This window comes from Lutra lutra, chromosome 16 (assembly GCF_902655055.1).
Source record: "Lutra lutra chromosome 16, mLutLut1.2, whole genome shotgun sequence".
In the NCBI taxonomy this organism is placed as follows: domain Eukaryota; kingdom Metazoa; phylum Chordata; class Mammalia; order Carnivora; family Mustelidae; genus Lutra; species Lutra lutra.
In genome coordinates this window covers 16099188-16117873 of record NC_062293.1, presented here as the reverse complement: position 1 = coordinate 16117873, position 18686 = coordinate 16099188, and the positions used below count along the sequence as shown (strand labels likewise).

The 18686-nt window shown below is 39.5% G+C and overlaps 1 protein-coding gene across 7 annotated transcripts in view; it reads left to right on the top strand.

Moving 5' to 3' along the window:
- Positions 1 to 18686, top strand: part of EFCAB3 (EF-hand calcium binding domain 3) — a 249031-nt gene that overhangs the window by 188923 nt on the left and 41422 nt on the right. For all 7 annotated transcript variants that reach the window (XM_047708870.1, XM_047708871.1, XM_047708868.1 and 4 more), the window contains 10 exons: positions 972 to 1025; positions 1673 to 1777; positions 3165 to 3218; positions 3671 to 3775; positions 4903 to 4956; positions 5557 to 5661; positions 6173 to 6226; positions 7838 to 7942; positions 11352 to 11405; positions 13175 to 13279. In XM_047708870.1, coding sequence (XP_047564826.1) covers positions 972 to 1025; positions 1673 to 1777; positions 3165 to 3218; positions 3671 to 3775; positions 4903 to 4956; positions 5557 to 5661; positions 6173 to 6226; positions 7838 to 7942; positions 11352 to 11405; positions 13175 to 13279 — 795 coding nt within the window. The remainder of the gene's footprint in view (positions 1 to 971; positions 1026 to 1672; positions 1778 to 3164; positions 3219 to 3670; positions 3776 to 4902; positions 4957 to 5556; positions 5662 to 6172; positions 6227 to 7837; positions 7943 to 11351; positions 11406 to 13174; positions 13280 to 18686) is intronic.

The window sequence follows — 18686 nt, the reverse complement described above, 5'->3', positions numbered from 1 at the left end:
TTATGCTAATTGAATGGATATATACTTAAAGCTCAAACCTTTTTGTTATATGTTCCTGTGGATTGAAACTATAATAAAATTTTTAGAAAAAAAAAGCATGCAAAATTATTGGGATTCCATACACCAAATTTTATTTAGGAATTTTATATAGGGGCACCTGGCTGGCTCAGTCAGTAGAGCATGCAACTCTTGATCTCAGGGTTATGAGTTTAAGCCCCATGTTGGTTGTAGAGATTACTTAAAAAAAATTTTAAGGGACACCTGGGTGGCTCAGTCGTTTAAGCATCTGCCTTCAGTTCAGGTCATGATCTTGGGGTCCTGGGATTGAGCCTCACATCAGGCTCCCTGCTCAGCAGGGAGTCTGCTTCTTCCCCCTCTGCTGACTGCTTCCCCTGCTTGTGCTGTCTCTCTCTCTCTCTCTCAAATAAATAATCTTTAAGAAAAACTTTTAAGGATGCCTGGGTAGCTCAATTAGTTAAGCAATTGCCTTCAACTCAGGTCATGATCCTGGAGCCCCAGGATCAAGTCCTACATCAGGCTCCCTGATCAGCGGGGAGTCTGATTCTTCCTCTGACCCTCCCCGCTCTCATGCTCTGTTTCTCTCATTCTCTCTCTCTAATAAATAAATAAATAAAATCTTTTTAAAAACTTGTAAAGCCATATTTTTAAAAGTTTATTTTAAAAATGACTCCTATATTGGGGGTGCTTGGGTGACTCAGTCAGTTAAGAATCTGCCTTTAGCTCAGGTAATGATCCCAGCGTCCTGGAATCAAGTCCTGCATCCTGCTCCTTGCTGCAGCAGGGAGCCTGCTTTGCCCTCTGCTGGCTGCTTCCCTTGCTTGCTCTCTCTCTCTCTCTTTCTGACAAATAAATAAAATTTTAAAAGAATTTTTTCAATTTTCAAAAAAAAGAATTTAATTTTTTAAGTCTAGTTATGTTCATCTGAATCTAAATCCTGAATTTTCCTACAGAAGATGAAAAGGTTGATTTGGATACATTGATGGAAGCTGCTAGTGCTTTTACAGGTGAGTGAGAACTTGTATAAGACATCATAAAATTGAAATCTTGATACCTTGTAGAGAATTATTTTTTTAAAGCAGTAGTTTACCTCCTTCAGCCATCATCAGTAAGTTTGCTTTGCTCTTTTACTTTTTTATTGATGATTTTGTCTTATTGACAATAATATAGATCATTAGAGATTGAGAAGTGTGGCACTCTCAAATATTTTGGCCAGTCATGTGTTCATTTCTCTAGTGTTCAAAGAATCAAAATACAGGTGACGAACACAGTGGATCTCAATGTGAAGTTTTTGCACCAGTAAATATGGACACTATGAACGGTCCATCTCATAATTCAGGTCATGGAGCAGTAACAGAGATATTCCTCACCAGTAGAATTATGTATACTCATTATACCATCATAAATCATCAGGCATTTATACTCCATGCTATATTGACCCATATGCAGAATAGGAGTGTTATATTCTTATTTTGACTAAAGAAAATTTTCAGGTACTGAATTTTACAATAACTCTGTGTAAGTGTAGTCAGCTTATGTATTTCAACTTCATCTTGTGGTTAGAAATAATCCTGTACTGGATTATGTCTTTCATAGTTTAGAATAATTGTATTTTTTAATATTGTCACCTGAAATGATTCCCATCTATTCAAAGGAGAAAAAGTTGAAGCCAATGACTTAAAAAATGTGCTGAGAAACATGGGAATTGAGATTACTGAAAAAGAACAGTTGATGCTGTCGAAAACTCTGCCAGTCTCTAGTGAGTGTTTAACATGCCGTCATGGTGCTCAGGGAATTGTCGTTCTGTAGGCTTCTGGGTGAGAATTGTCTAATGCCCTAAGAAACTCCCTAAGGAAGATGCAGTACAGACATAAGAACCCCATTATTGTCACTTGTGTTTTAGTTTGGAAGTGAGAAGCTTGTAAGTGAGAAATTCCTCTCTTTTCCATTCAGTCAATGGACCCTTTGATATATATCTCAAATGCTACACAGATAAATTCTTCTGTAGCCTCCTGAATGTGCCCCCACATCCTCAGTCCTACCCCTGATAGCCCTCCCATCTCCCCATAATCCAGCAACTAAAAGATAAACACCTGAGAGCAGGGGACCACCGGGACCATATGTTAAACTGTCAGTATTTGATTCTGATTGGTCAGTGATCCAACCAGTCTGTCTCTCAAAAATTCTATCTCCAGGGAACCTGCATATGCTTGTCCCCAGAGACCCTAGAGACCAGCCTGTGCTTCACCTGTGCCTCCTGCCCACTCTCAGGGACCTCCATGGAGACGTCCTTCCCCTCACCCTATCGCACCTGTCCCCACTTGTCCCCTGAACAAGAGCAAGCCTACACATCTTGGTGGGTGCTAATACTCCTGATGACAGAAGCAGGTGCCCAGGGAGCAAATGCTCAATGCCCATCCATATTCCCCTCACATATACCTAAGGCTATGGCCACTCCCTATTTCTGCGTTCCCCCAGATCGCTCTCAAGGGGCCAGTTTTGAGAATTGCAGCATGCTTAGGATATTGGCTCTGGGGGAACAGGGTAGAGATGCACAGAGAAGCAGATGGACTATAATGGAGACAACTACATCCACATGCCAAGCACTGTTTCTGTCAACACTGTAGACACTCCTTCCACAGGAAGGGGGTACAGACAACACCTGTGGAGATAGATTGGGCTGGCAAATGTCCCATGTTCTCTGCCCCTGTTGAATTTCCCCTCCATTTATGAAAAGTTTGTTTAAGGAACAAAATATACTTAAATATTGTTTAATGCTACTGTTTGAGTTGATTGCTATTTTTAAGAAAATCCCTTTATAGACTCTACTGTTCAGGCTAAACATATATGAATACCTTATGGGCCTAGAGCATGGGAAAGAAAAAGAGAAATACAGAGGGGTTGAAGTGCAGTTCAAGAAGGGAAAAATAAGAAGAAAGAAACACATATGTGGGTGTATATGTAGCCTGCATCAGTTACTGCCATGTGTTCCAATTAGAGAATAGACTGACCACGTTGTGGGCATTCCTTTTATAATTATTTGAGGGTGAGACAGAATAAATTTCTAGAATTATATAAAATGTCTTATAAAATTATAGAGTTCCTTATTCTTTTTCTTTTGACTTGAATTTTACCCTATCTCACAGGAGATGGAAAGGTGTATAAGAAGAGATTACTGGAGAGTGTGAAGCCTCTCAAAGGTAAGAATCATGGGAACAGCAGCTAAAATTTATTATGCTTTGCATTTGCTTTTTTAGATTTCTGATTAGAATCGTGCTGTGTCATTATTCCACTGGTTTAGTGACACTGAACTTCGCCTCATAACCCACCACTCTTCTTTCAGTATAACTACATTTGAGGAATTTATTCTTAGTAATATGCAGCAACTTTGAGATTTTTATTTCATTTACTCTGGTTATCTTTATCAATTCATCAGACTTATCTAATTCTTCTTTTTCATCCATGATTATTTCAATTAAAAGTTATAGCACAATGTTGAGGGCACGTTTTCTCCTCTCAACTCCAACACTGACTATCTGGGTTCATTCAAAGGGCTAGTGTTCCACTGTGCTTACAGTGGGTGCACACTCGAGGCTGGAATCATCCACTTCCTGGACTTACTTGAATTATTTACATCCTCTTCTTTCCTAAGGGAAAAAAGTCAGTGTCAAGAACCTGAACACCATTGTAAAGAACATGGGGGTTCAGCTTAAGAAAGAGGACTATCAGGACTTACTGAACCACCTGCCTATTGATGGTAAGTCTTTCAGATAACCAGTGTACCACAGGGCAAATCTTAGGGCCTCTCTATGAGGTCTTCTGAAAATAAAGCTATTTTTTAATCTCTTTGAAAAACTTATGAAATATTTCAAACATCTAACAGAAAACAAACTACTATGACAAACACTTGTGTATCCACTGGCTAGAGTTAACAAATGCTACCATTTTGCCATATTTCTTTCCTATATCTGCCTTCCTTCCTTTCCTTTCTTGTACACTTTTTTTTTTATAAGATAAGGTTTCATCAATGACTGAATAAGACCAATTTAGCTGGATAAAAATGTCACAGAGGCAAAGATGGTAGAATTCATTAGAAAGAATTTGCTAAAGGGTGAGTCCCAGGCTAAAAGTTCCTGAGTTAGAGAACTCTTAGATTCAAACATAGAGCCAGTGGTTTCCCATTAAAAACCTGATGCAAGGGGTGTCTAGGTGGCTCAGTTGGGTAAGTGCCTGCTCAGGTCATGATCTCAGGGTCATGGGATTGAGCCCCACATCAGGCTCCCTCCTCAGCAGGGAGTCTTCTTCTCCCTCTGCCTCCCCTCCCCCCTCATGCTCTCTCTCACTCTCTCTCAAATAAATAAACAAAATCTTTGAAAAAAAAAAAAACTTGAAGAAAAACAACTTATAAGAGAGCCAGACAGCACATCTTCCAGCACAGTCAGCACATGCCAAACCAAAATAAACAAATTGTCCTTCTTTCCTAATTCAGGGTTCCTATTCTCAACTAACAGGAAGTTGGCACGTGTGGTCAAGGGAGGCCACTGTCACCAGCAAACATCTGCTGCCCCCACCTATAGCTGCTGAGTTGGAACCCTTTGTATTACAACTTAAATTTTTCTTTTTTTTTTTTAAGATTTTATTTATTCATTTGACAGAGAGAGAACACAAGCAGGGGGAGCAGCAGAGGGAGAGGGAGAAATTGGCTCCCCACTGAGCAGGTAGCCCGATGCAAGGCTCAATCCCAGGACCCTGGGATCATGACCTGAGCTGAAGGCAGACTCCCAACCAACTGAGCCACCCAGACACCCCCCTCAACTTAAATTTTTCATATCATTTTTCTAAGTCTAAGGTTGGTCTCTGTGCCTAAATTGTCTTTTCTTACAGAGAATAAAATGGTTGATTTGAATGTGGTGATGGATGATGCAAAAGCTTTTACAGGTAAGTTTTGGTAAAAAGGGAATTCATTATTAACTAAGACCCTAATGCTTTATTTAAAAAAAAAAAAGATGTTTTTAAGTAGAAGTTTTCTCTTCAGACTATTACTGACATGTTAAGATGAACCCCTACAAATTTAATGATTAAATGTTTGTTTTATAACCTTACAGTTTGCTTTGGTATTTTTCCTGTATAGACCTATATTTTGGGGAGTTTGGGCCAATAATATTTTCTACTTCGCCATTGTTTAAACAACAAAACTATAGAGGAACTCTGTTCAATCCCAAGGTGAAGCTTTTGTAGGCCATCCAGGAAATATGATCACTGTGTCAAAAGAACCCATAATTCAGGCTATATATTGGCATTTGACTTATACCTAGGATTATATGTGCTTTTCTTTTTGCTTGTATTAAAAGTATAAATTTTATTTTTGACATGATCTATACACATGCATGTACTCAGAATCTATATAAGTTAACAAGTTTCATTGTCAGTTTGCTCTTCTAATTAAGCCTATAGCCCATAGGTCATCTTTTTCATCATTTGAAATCCTTCATCCATTCCTAAAACTCTTGTATGTTAACAATTTCCATATTTCCAAAGGAGAGAAAGTTAATGTCAATAATCTGAGCAATGTGGTGAGGAAAATGGGACTGGTACTCACTGATGAGGAAAAGAAGCAGCTGATGAAAACTCTGCCCATTCATGGTGAGTATTTAGCACATCTTTGAAACCCAGATTTATGGGCTTGTGTGTGAAAACTGCTGAAATTATGTGTATGTCCAGTAAAACACCTTTAAAAAGCACAGTTTCACAAAAAAGAAGAAATCCTGTTCTTGTCACTTACATTTTAATATTGGAAACTGGCAACATCTTTCACAGGTCCCCACCATCAAGACTAAATTATCCCATCCCCCTGGGAGCATCACCTCCCCTAAGTCATGACCAAGGGAAAGAGGAAAACCAGGGGAGTAAGAGTAAGAAGGAAAGAGGGAAAAATAGGGAGATAAAGACTTTTAAATTCAACCACAAGTAGATTTATATCAGTGAAAGCTTTATCTTTGATTTCATTCTTATTTGAGGGCAAAATAAATAAAATCCTGAAGAAATCTGAAGGGTTTTTCCCCCCTGAAATTATAGATGTTGTATTGTCTTTGTGCTGTCTTTGTTAATCTTCCCTTCATTTAACCTCTGTTCTTAATTGTGTCTTGTCTTACAGCTGATGGAAAAATATATAAAAACAGGTTGCTAAAAGGCGTGAAGGCCCTCAATGGTGAGTGAGAAACACAGTGAAAGAGCAAATAAAAATAAAATCCTCATGTTTACCATTTGCTATTAAACATTCCAACTTTGCTTCTTGCCTTTTTTTTTAAGATTTTATTTATTTAATGAGAGAGCTTGTCTGCACAAGTGGGAGGAGGGGAAGAGAGAAAGAGAAAGAGAATCTCAAGCAGACTCCACTGAGCACAGAGCCCGATGGAGGACTCGATCTCACGACCCCAAAATCATGACCTGAGCCAAAATCAGGAGTCCAGTGCTTAACCAGCTGAGCCACCCAGGCACCCCTGATTCTTGCCAATTTTTTGATCCATCGTTATGGACTTACAACTTGCCATTTTTCTTTGGGTACATTGACATTTGGGGATATAAGGAGAAGTATCAACTTACTGTAGGAAGTTCTAACACTGTTTTCTAGGTAGAATTGTACAGACTGGTTGTTGTTTCAACTGTAAGTAGACGTGCCAGTTCCTCCCTGTTCACCTCTCATGGAAAACTGAAGGGCGCCTGGTTGGCTCAATCAGTTGAGTATTTGCCTTCAGCTCAGGTCATGATCCCAGGGTCCTGGGATTGAGCCCTGCATAGACCTCCCTGCTCAGCAGGGACCTACTTCTCCTCCTCCCTCTGCCTGCTGCTCCCCTTGCCATGCTCTCTCTCGTCAAATAAATAAATCTTTAAAAAAAGAAAAAAGTGTGCTTGGGTGACTCAGTTGGTTAAGCTACTGCCTTCAGCTCAGGTCATGATCCTAGAGTCCCAGGATCAAGTCCCACATCAGGCTCCCAGCTCTGGAGAGAGTCTGCTTCTCCCTCTGACCTTCTCCCCTCTCAAGCTCTCTCTCACTCCCTCTCTCTCAAATAAATAAATAAAATCTTAAAAAAAAAAAAACTGAAATTACCCTGGGTGGGTATTAAGGAAAATATCCTATCTCTACTCCTTATACTAATTCTGCTGTAAACAATTTTATTTTTAATTTTTAATTAGAAATATATTGTTAAAGCACCAAATACTACAAGAAAAACTATCCAGTTCTACCAGTTGGAAAACAGATAAAAGAAGTGTAAGTCAGGTCATGGGGATCTAATGTACAGCTTGGTGACTATAGATAGTAATATCATGTTGTATATTTGAAAGTTGCTAAGAGAACAGATTTTAAAAGTTCTCACCACCAGAAAAAAAACCTGTAACTTTGTATGGTGATGGATGTTAAGAATTACTGTGATGATCACACTGTAATATATACAAATACTAAATCATTATGTTGTACATATGAAGCTGTACATATATTATACATATGAAAATGTTTATATGTCAATTATATATGAATTTTTTTAAAAATGAGAGTCCCTCTACCTCTCACCAATCTCATCCCTCCCCATAAAGGTAAATACTGTTTACTATTTACCTTTTTCTCAAAGGTTATCTTTCTCAATTTTTTCCTATTTTCAACAGACCTACCTAAATCTGAGAGATATATATGTATTAATAGTTTCTTTATGCCCTTGTGGTTTACCCTCCAGTTGGGATTTATGATGCATGACCATGATTAGCATTCTTCAGTCTTAAGCACCAATATTCATGAAATTATTTCATGCCCCTCTTTCTTAAGGACCAAGGGTCAAACTCAGAAAAGTGAAATCCGTCTTGGAAAACATGGGGATTAAACTCAAGGAGGATGACCTTGAGGAAATAATGACCCAAGTACCAACTGATGGTAAGTGTTAAGGCATCATTATGCTCTTATCTATGTTCATTATATTCTTTTTTTTAAGATTTTATTTATTTATTTATTTGACAAAGAGAGACACAGCAAGAGAGAGACAGAACACATAAGCAGGGGGAGTGGCAGAGGGAGAAGCAGGCTTCCCGCCAAGCAGGGAGCCTGACATGGGGCTCAGTCCCAGGACCCTGGGATCATGACCTGAGCCGAAAGCAGCTGCTTAACAACTGAGCCACCCAGGCGCCCCTATGCTCATTATATTCTTACCTATTTATTTCTTTGAGAGAGCACGCATGAGCACAAGCAGGATGAAGGGCAGAGAGAGAGGGATAAGCAGGCCTCCTGCTGAGCAAGGAGCCCGATGTAGGATTCTATCCCAGGACCCTGGGACCATGCATGACCTGAGCTGAAGGCAGACACTTAACTGACTGAGCCATCCTGCATATAACTTTTGACTCCTCCAAAACTTAACTACTAATAGCCTACTATTGACTAAAGCCTTACCAGTAATGTAAGTCAATCAACACGTATTTTATATGTTGTATGTATTATATACTGTATTCTTACAATAAAGTAAGCTAGAAAAAAGAAGAAGGAAGAAAAAATACTTTTACAGAACTGTACTGTATTTATCAAAAAAGCCCACATAATATTGTTCCCCCACAGTTCAAACCCATGTCGTTCAAGGGTCAGCTGTATTTTTTTCCCATTCAAGCTCAAGGACTTCCTGAATTCTATCATTAGAGAGTCCATAGACCCCAGGTTAAGAAATCCTGATTAAATCCTAATTAATTCCTGATATAAGTCACCCATGCAACACACTGGCCTCCTATTCCTTGACCTCTCTAATTTTAATCATCTTTTACTCCCATCTCTTTAATTGCTCACCTAATACTTTACTAATACTAATACTTTATCACCCCCAAAATCTCTGTTTCATCTACACACTCTCTGACCTTTATCATTCTAGTTTATTTACTTGCAGATATTCCTGCTGTAACACAATACAGGAATGCCTGAAAAACCTCCCTTTCTAGAAAGTTAAAATTGCCCACTAAAGTGAGCTTATGGGGAAAATTGGAGAAGCCCATTCAAAATATGTGCCACCTTGTGACCAGAACAAAAGCAGCAGCTGATATTGTGTGAAGAAGCTTAGACGTCACAGGCAGATAGCTCAGAGTAGCTGGAGATTATTTTTTTTTTAAATGTACATACACACCCACAAGGAAAGAGTTGAAAAGCTGGCTTGCAGCTCTAAAATCACGTAGATGGAAGCAGAACCCTGAGCCACGGAACCTGGTTCCCCTTCCTATATTACAGGCAGGTATTTTTTATAATTTTACTAAAATAGAACTGAAAAGGCCCCTGCCATAACCAACCCAGAATTTTTTCTTTTCCTTCTGACATTCATAATTTTAATTCTTCCACTTAGAAAACAGGTGTGTGGACCAACTCACCATCCAGATTGCAGGGACATTATTCCATCCCACAACTGAATGTAATGAACTCACCTGAATGTAATGAAGTCACCGAGCAGGCGCTAGAGCCCAGCGGAGGGCAGAACTCCCACTCTAGCTCCCCGCCGCCTAGAGGCCATCTCTGCCCAGGTGGTGGGCAGGCCCTGCCGCTGGTGCCCCGGATCTCATTTCCCCTTGCCTCCTCCAAGACTGGACTGCTGCAGTTTCCCCTTCTCTCCTACGTCCTCAGGTTCTTCCTCTCTGCTCTCTCTCTCCCCGTAGATGCCACTGCCCTGCAGATCATGCTTTCGTCTTCCCCTGGTCCCCTGCTGCTACCACTCCACCTCTTAGCTCTCTTCACAGCAGAACCTCTCAGAACGTTGTCATTGCTTCAAGTTGTGTGGTGACTGGTCGTGGCCACCCTTGCAGTGAATGCACCATAATGTGCAAAGTTGTCAAATCTCCATGCTGTTCGCCTGAAGCTAATGCAACATTGTGTGTCAGCTGTGGTTCAAAAAAAGAAATCCCAAACTTACGGCTCCTTTCTGTCTCCACTTCCTCACTCCCATTCCACTCTTCTTCAGTCCTCTTCCTAGGAGACTGCCTCCAGCCTCACCGGGTCAGATACCTTCTTGAAGCTGACCGGAGCAAATTTCTGTCTCCCACTCAACCTCTAAGTCAGGAATGGTATCTCAAACTAGCTATTTGATATCTCCACGTGGATATCCAAAAGGCATCACGAATTTAATGGATTAGTAATTAATCCCCTCAAAAGGATTAAGCCCTCCCCCTCTCAGTCATGGCATCCCATCTACTCTGCTGCGTGAGAAGGCAGCGGGTGAGGGGAGATGAATAATTTTCTTCCTTGATTCCTCCTTTCCCTTATATCCCACATTTAAATCTCGGCTCTACCTGAAACGTATGTCCTAAATCCATTCATCTGCGTCCCCACTGCTGCAGCCATAGCCCAAGAGAACAGTATCTCTTTTCTGGGCCACTGAAACCATCTCCTGTCTCGTCCCCGTTCCTCCGGTTTCCCCATCCTGCACACATCAGCCAGGGTGAGCTTCTGAAAGCTGACGTCAGGTTAAATTACTCCCCTTCTTCACAGCCTCCGATGACATTCTACTGCAACATAATAAAACCTCAACTTTATCATCAGGGCCAACAGTTACCTTCATGATTTGGCCCCTGTCGCCCCAGCCTTTTCTCTGCCCCTCAGTTACAACAAAAAGCAGCAACTGATACTGGGTGAGGAAGCTTAGACAGCCCAGGTAAATAGCTCAGTTTCATCCCCATCTTAGGGCTGCCACACGTGCTGTTTTTTCCTCTCCTAGTCCTTTCCATGACCATCCTCCTCTCATTATTCAGGCCTCAACCCAAATAGACTCTCCTCAGAGAGGTCTTACCTGATTTCCCTGTCTAATGCATCCCATTGCTCTTTATTATGTAACCCTATTTTATTTTGATAACATCTTAACAATAGTACCTCAAATGATCCTTTTTGTTTTGTTTACATGCTGTCTGTATCCTTCCGCTAGATTCACACTCCTTGACAGAAAGAACTCTGGCAGCTGGTTTACTTTTGTATCCCCAAAGCCTAGCAAAGTGCCTGGCACATAGAAACTACCCCCTAAATATTTGTTGATTAACTGACTACATTAAAAAAATACTCAGGGTCAGGTTCATTTGTCCTCTCTCCCTATACTTAACTGTAACAAATCACTCCTTAATCTAAAGCAAAAAAAAAAAGGAGATATAAGAATGATTTGTTACAGATTGAAAACTTTCTTCATTTCTAAGATAGCACTATTATCTCTGAGAAGTCTGTAACATTCTAAGAAAAATTTGGGGAGAAACTGCTGAATACTTCTGGTCTTCATAGTGTCAGGGTCTCAGTAACATCAGTTTATCTGATTCTGAAGTTTATTTCCCTTGCCTTACAGGTGATAGAACAGTTGGTCTGAATGATGTGATGGATGCTATCAGTGGGTTCAGGGGTAAGTTGCAAGCTATGATGTGTTACTATAAATAACATCTTAATATTTTGCAATACTATATTGCAAATAAAATATTTTGGTGGAGAAAAATATTTCCCCTTCATATATATTTAAATTCTTTCATATGTGTTCCATTTTTATGGGTGCTTCTGAACTTGGGTAAACAGTAATTAATGTGTGTTAATATATCAGTGCCCATGACATTCTCTGAAACTTTCCCCAAAAGAGTTTTTCAACATAGGGCTAGGTATTAAGAGTCAAAGAACTATTCCTTTTCCCGCACGAACCTCACTCCCAGGAATTTATCCTCTGGAAATAGTTAAGCTGAATAAAAAGGAAAAAAACCTCTGCTTAAAGCCCTTCAGAGAAACTTGGAACAGCCTAGTTATCTAACAGTACAGGAATTAGTATATACTCCACAGCCTGTTAGGCTAGTGGAGCATCATGTGTTGAAATGTCAACTATAAAGATTATGTGGCACTTTGGAAATATGTTAATGATGTAATATCAGGTTGGAAAAGCAAAATACAGAATTGTGTATATATTAGATTTCCACACAATGAAAATACAGCCTTATTGTCAAAGACCAGAAATGGAATATAAAAAACTGCAATGGTTTTTGTGGTAGAGTAGTAGAATTGTATTTTTCCCCCTTTATTAATCTTTAATGTTGGATTGTTTTTATGATGAATGAGAGAAAATTACTTCTGTGTTGAGATGAATAAAAATCTTGAATGCATAAAGATCAGAGAAGCAAACTCCAAACAAATATTTTTAAATGAAAATAAAATTTTAAAACCTGGTCTATAGAGGGGCGCCTGGGTGGCTGAGTGGGTTAAGGCCTCTGTCTTCGGCTCAGGGCATGATCCCAGGGTCCTGGGATGGAGCCCTGCATTGGGTTCTCTGCTCAGCAGGGAGCCTGCTTCCCTTTCTCTCTCTCTGTCTGTCTGTCTATCTTCCCTGCCTCTCTATTTGTAATCTCTGTCTGTCAAATAAATAAAATCTTTAAAAAAAAAAAAAAGCTACTCTGTAGAAAACCCTGAATTTTTCAAGTAGGGTAGGAGGAAGAATAAAAATAAAACCAAATCCCTGTATGCAGCTTAATTTGCTATGGATTTTATAATAAATCCCAGTCAGTTCCTAACCCATGGTATACTTTGTTTTTTGTAGCCACCAGAATTAAAGACACAAGACTTTTCTTTTTCTTTTCTTTTTTTTTTAGAGTTTATTGATTTATTTGACAGAGAGGGAGATCACAAGTAGGCAGAGAGACAGACAGAAAGAGAGAGGGGAAAGCAGGCTCCCTGCCCAGCAGAGAGCCCGATGCAGGGCTCAATCCCAGGACCCTGAGATCATGACCTGAGCAGAAAGCAGAGGCTTAATCACCTGAACCACCCAGGCGCCCATCTTTTCCTTCTTTTTTTTTTTTTTTTAAGATTTATTTATTCATATGAGAGAGAGTTGGGTGAGTGGGCAGGGAAAGGAAGAGAGAATCTCAAGCAGGCTCCAGGTGCAGACTCTGCACTGAACACAGAGCCTGACACAGGGCTCTGTCTCAGGACCCTGAGATCAGGACCTGAGCCAAAACCAAGAGTAGGATGTTTAACCAACTGTGTCAGAAGGCACCCTGACACAGGACTGTTTTCTGACTCTACTGTTAATTCTGGGCCTATGTGGACAATCATATATATAAGTACAGATGGCATTTTTTTCATCCTTTATATATAGTTCTATAATGTTTCTAAAATTTATTTCTTAATTTTTCTTAGGAGAGGTGATTGATATCCAGGACGTAGACAAATTTCTAGTAAGTGAGGGGATTGAGCTCACAGAAGAAGACATGAAGGAGCTGATGTCTCATTTGACTGTTAATGGTGAGGTTTTTAAAAATTCTCTTGTCTTTCTAGAACTATCTTTGTTATCCTGTATATAAGATCCTCAGGAATGATCCTTATCTTTTTTTTAAGATTTATTTCAAAGAGAGAAAGGATGAGAGTGGGGAGGGTCAGGGGAGAAGCAGACTCCCCACTAATCCTAACCGCTGAGTGGAGAGCCCAATGCAGGTCTCAATCCTGGACTCCAGGATCATGAACTAAGCCAAAGGCAGACACTTAACTGACTAAGCCATCCAGGTGCCTGATCCTTGTCTTTTTATCATCTACAACAATGCTTCTCAAACTTGAACATGCATATGAGTCACTTGGGCATTTATTAAAATGCAGACCATGATTGGGGTCTGGGTTGGATCCTGAAAAATTCTGCATTTCTAACGAGTTCCCAATGATACCAGTGCTACCGCTGTATGAACACTTGCCCATGAAGGTCTTCAAAGATGTAGAAATGATAGATTACAATTGTACCTGGCCTTTCATTTCTTAAGTCACAAGTACAAGCAATATTTAATTTGTGCTTAAGGGTGAGATTCCAGCCCAAAAATAAGAATAAAAAATATTAGGGTAATTGAAATTAAAAAATAAAAATGAGTATTAGGGAGAGGCACACAAGAGGAAGCAGGGTAGTTAAGGGTTAACTGATTTCATTTATGCTTGTTCTTTTGTTTGCTTATTGAGATTTTTATTATCGTTTATGGAATCTGGCTACATGATTTATCTGCAGACTGTTCTGTTCTATAGCTACTTTAGATTAGTCTTCTTTTATTTCTACTACTTTCTTTGTTGTTCTGATTTCTTTAAAAAAAAAAAAGGTGATCTGGGAGCATTTGGGGAGTAACATTTCTTACCATAATGCTTCAGTGATGTTGCTTGAATTCTGACCTCGAATGTATAAGATTGTATATTGATTGATTCAACCAACAAATATTTATTGATCATTGAATATGTGCAGGCACTATACTAGATGCAAGGAATATAAGAGTGAAGCAGGGAGTGCAGGCTTGGTTTTCTCTGCTAAGCCTAACTGAAAATAGGAAGTAAAACACTGAACCAACAATATGTTTCTCAAATCCCAGTGTTTTTTTTTGTTTTTTTTTTTTAAAGATTTTATTTATTTATTTGACAGAGAGATCACAAGTAGGCAGAGAGGCAGGCAGAGAGAGAGGAGGAAGCAGGCTCCCTGCCGAGCAGAGAGCCCGATGCGGGGCTCGATCCCAGGACTCTGAGATCATGACCTGAGCCGAAGGCAGCGGCTTAACCCACTGAGCCACCCAGGCGCCCCTCAAATCCCAGTTTTAAAGCAATCAGTTTGAACCTATTAATGGCAAACATTACTTTCTGTTCTCTCCAGTTTACCATTTCTTCTTGTTCACCTAGACTTTCTTTCTCTCCACTCTCCAGTGGAGAAAAGGCTCCTTTCAGCACCTCCAAATCCATTGCTTTTGACTTGATCATCTCCCACTTTGTCAAAAATTATTTTTTTAATTGAGATATAATTGACATATAGCCTTATATTTTATTTCAGGTCTACGACATAATGACAACATAATGGTTCAATATTTTTACAAAAAAATCATTTCTTCCATAATTCCTTTTCAACACATTCAGTTTCATCCCTTTCTCTCTACTCTGCCTATGAAGAAGCACATGGTCCCTCAGTCCTTTTACACACTAACCTTCAGCTGGTTCTTCTGCCTCCTAATTATGGTCATTCATCCCTTATTCCTTTCTCAATCTGCCTCTTAATTGTCTACAGGAGCCACTTCTGCTTCCTTATTTTACATTCTCTTTGAATCCTTGCAGTTGGCTTCCCCACTCACATAGCCTGTGAGGCTACAGAAATAGCCCTTAGAATCCAAAATCACGAATAATTTCCTTTGCCAGCCTCACTTATTCTATCTTCCGAACATAGGAACAATCGAGGGTTTGTTTCTCAGTCTTCTCAGTTTTAATTCCTTCCGTCTTTTGATGATATCACTCCTTGATTGTTGCTTCATTATCAGCTCTCTATGGCGGCGGTTCTCAAATTACCATGAGATTAAACTATTTTTAAAATAACACTAAAACAATATTTGCCTTTATCATTCTCTTTCACTCACAAGTGTACAGCAACTTTTCTAATAAGTTACATGATATAGTCACACATGATATATCTGAAAAACCTATTAAAATATTTCTTTTCTGGGTGACTATAGGTGACTCAGACAGTTGAGCATCAGACTCTTGATTTCGGCTCAGGTCACGATCTCAGGCTCACGAATTGAGCCCCTTGTCAGGCTCACACTGGACATGGAGCCTGCTTGAGATTCTCTCTCTCCCTCTGCCCCTCCCCCCACCTGATGTATTCTCTCTCTCTCTCTCTCTCAAAAAAAAATAAGTAAAATAATAAAATATTTCTTTTCTGACTACATAACTCTATAAGGCCAGATTTTCTTCAACTGAAAAAACATATCACAGCAAACTAAATGCAGAAACAGATTGAGGATCCCAGCTGTCTTCTATTAAGCCAGACATTAAAGAGATTTGCAAAAATGTAAAACAATGCTATTTTTGCCTAGGCCGCTATAACAAGAATACCATATACTAGGTGGCTTCTAAACAACAGAAATTTATTTCTCACAGTTCTGGGGCCAGAAGTCCTGATATCAGGGTGCCAGCAAGGTTGAGTTCTGGTGAGAAGCCTCTCCTGGGCTACAGATTGTCACCTTCTGGTGGTTTCCTCACATGGCAGAGAGCACGGAGCAGCAGTCTCTCTCCTCACCCATAGGGTCAGTAATCCCATTCATGAGGGTCTGTCTTCAGGATCTCATCCAGTCCTAATCACCTCCCCTAAACCCTGCCTCTTAATACCATCACATTGGAGACAGAATTTTAATATATGAATCTGGAGGGACACCAATGTTTAGTCAGTAACACTACCATTCCCCCTAATTTTAATGCCTTAATTTTTTTCATTTTCAATTAATATATATTTTTCATTAAAAAATATGTTAACATATACTAGATTTAGAGATGCCTGGATGGCTCAGTCGGCTAAGCACCTGCCTTCAGCTCAGGTCATAATCCCAGGGTCCTGGAATCAAGTCCCGAGTCGGACTCCCTACTCAGCATGGAGTCCGCTTCTCCTTCTGACCCTCTCCACTCTGAGCTCACTCTCTTGCTCTCTCTCTCTCTCTCTCTCTCTGACAAATAAATAAATAAATAAAATCTTTTTTTTTTTTTTTTAATGTACTGGGATGCCTGAGTGGCTCAGTGGGTTAAAGACTCTGCCTTCAGCTTGGGTTATGATCCCAAAGTCCTGGGATCGAGCCTCACATCAGGCTCTCTGCTTCTCCCTCTCTGCCTGCCTCTCTGCCTACTTGTGATTTCTATCTGTCAAATAAATAAATAAGATCTTTAAAAATAAAAATTTTTTAAAAAAATTTTAAAATGTACGAGATTTATTGCTATTTTAAAACATTTTTTAAAGATTTATTTATTTATTTGTCAGAGAGAGAGAGTACAAGCAGGGGTTGCTGCAGGCAGAGCAGGCAGAGGGAGAAGCATGCTCCCTGCTAAGCAGGGAGCCATATGTGGGACTCGATTCCAGGACCCCTAGGATCATGGCCTGAGCCAAAGACAGACACTTAACGACTGAGTCACCCAGGCATCCCTATTTTGAAATGTTTTTAAAATTTCTCAGTTTTAGTATCTAATGTGGTGATTATAACCCACATAATAGCTATAACTCACATAAACCTCTTGGAGGTCCTCAGAATTTTTTAAGAATATAAAAAAGTCCTGAGACCAAAATATTTGAAAACTTTTGTTCTCTGGATTATTCTTTGTCACCACTTTTTCCAGCTGTCTACTGGATATTTCTTCCTTTTGTCCCACCAGCACCTTAAGCTGTTCTCGTGGGGAGAGAGTGGACTTCTCCTTAAACAGCAGATGCATATAGCTGAGCTAATCAAACTCCTCAGTTATGGCACACTATCATCATTGGTCCGTACAAGGACAGTTTGTGTTTTGTTTTATTATTTTCCCCTTGACCTCCTACTTCCATTCCTATTTCCTTCCCCCATCATAGGTACATTCTCTATTATAGCTAATGTATTTTAGATATGTGTATTTTAGATGTGTTTATCCCTTTAAAAATGTAATGTGAGGGTACCTGGGTGGCTCAGTGGGTTAAAGCCTCTGCCTTCAGCTCCCAAGGTCCTGGGATCAAGCCCCACATCTGGCTCTCTGCTCAGCAGGGAGCCTGCTTCCCCTTCTCTCTCTGCCTGCCTCTCTGCCTACTTGTGATCTCTGTCTGTCAAGTAAATAAATAAAATCTTTAAATAAATAAATAAATAAATAAATAAATAAATAAATAAAAATTTAAAAATAAAAAAAATTAAAATGCAATGTGTATGGTATTTAATTTCCTTAAATGGTATTGTGCTATAAAACTCATTCTATTTCTTTTTTTTCAATCAACATTTTTAACAGCCCTATTGAGATAGAGGTCACATACCAAACAATTATCCATTTAAGTATGTAATTGGATGGTTTTTAGTACTGACAGATACAAGCAACTATCACCACAGTCATTCTAGTACATTTCCATCATCTTAAAAACGGTGCTATGTGTATGCAGAAGGTGCTAAGGGAGCATTTAGCCAAGACTGAGGTTTTCTGGAGAAGACCCTACGCTGAACAAGTATGGGAAGATCATTCCAGCCGGAGAAACATACTCTGTACCCTCAAGAGTGACAAGTCTACCACCCCAAATATGTTGGTTCTCAAGAAATCCTTGGTAGAAGAAAACACAGAGCAGGTCCTTCTCTACCTATTCCAACTCTGAGCAATTTGCCAATACGGTCACTTCATATCTATTTTTTTTAATGTCATCTGTCTGAGTTTGGAAAAGATGATATCAGATTTGAGCCTTGGTTCTTCTTATAATATCCCTTCTCTACATGTAATCTTTGGAGTTTCATACTTTGAAACATAGAAAAGAGGAACTGTATTGAAGAAGTAGAGAGATTTGTCAAAAAAAAAAAAAAGAAGTAGAGAGATTTGTCTCACTAAAGATTTATCCTTTCTTCCATCATAATTGCCTGAGGGAAAAACAAATGCAATTTCCAAGCAAACCAGTTTCTCTAGTAGTTCTAACTCATAGGAGAAGTTCCAGTCTGCCATGTCATTTTAATAATTTCACAACTTTTATCAGTTTTATGAGTTTTTTATTTAAATTCAATTAATTAACATATAGTATATTATTAGTTTCAGAGGTAGAGTTTAGTGATTCATCAGCCCATACAACACCCAGTGCTCATTACATCACATGTCCTTCTTAATGCCCATCACCCAGTTACCCCATCCCACCACCCACCGCCCCTCCAGTAACCCTGTTTGTTTCCTA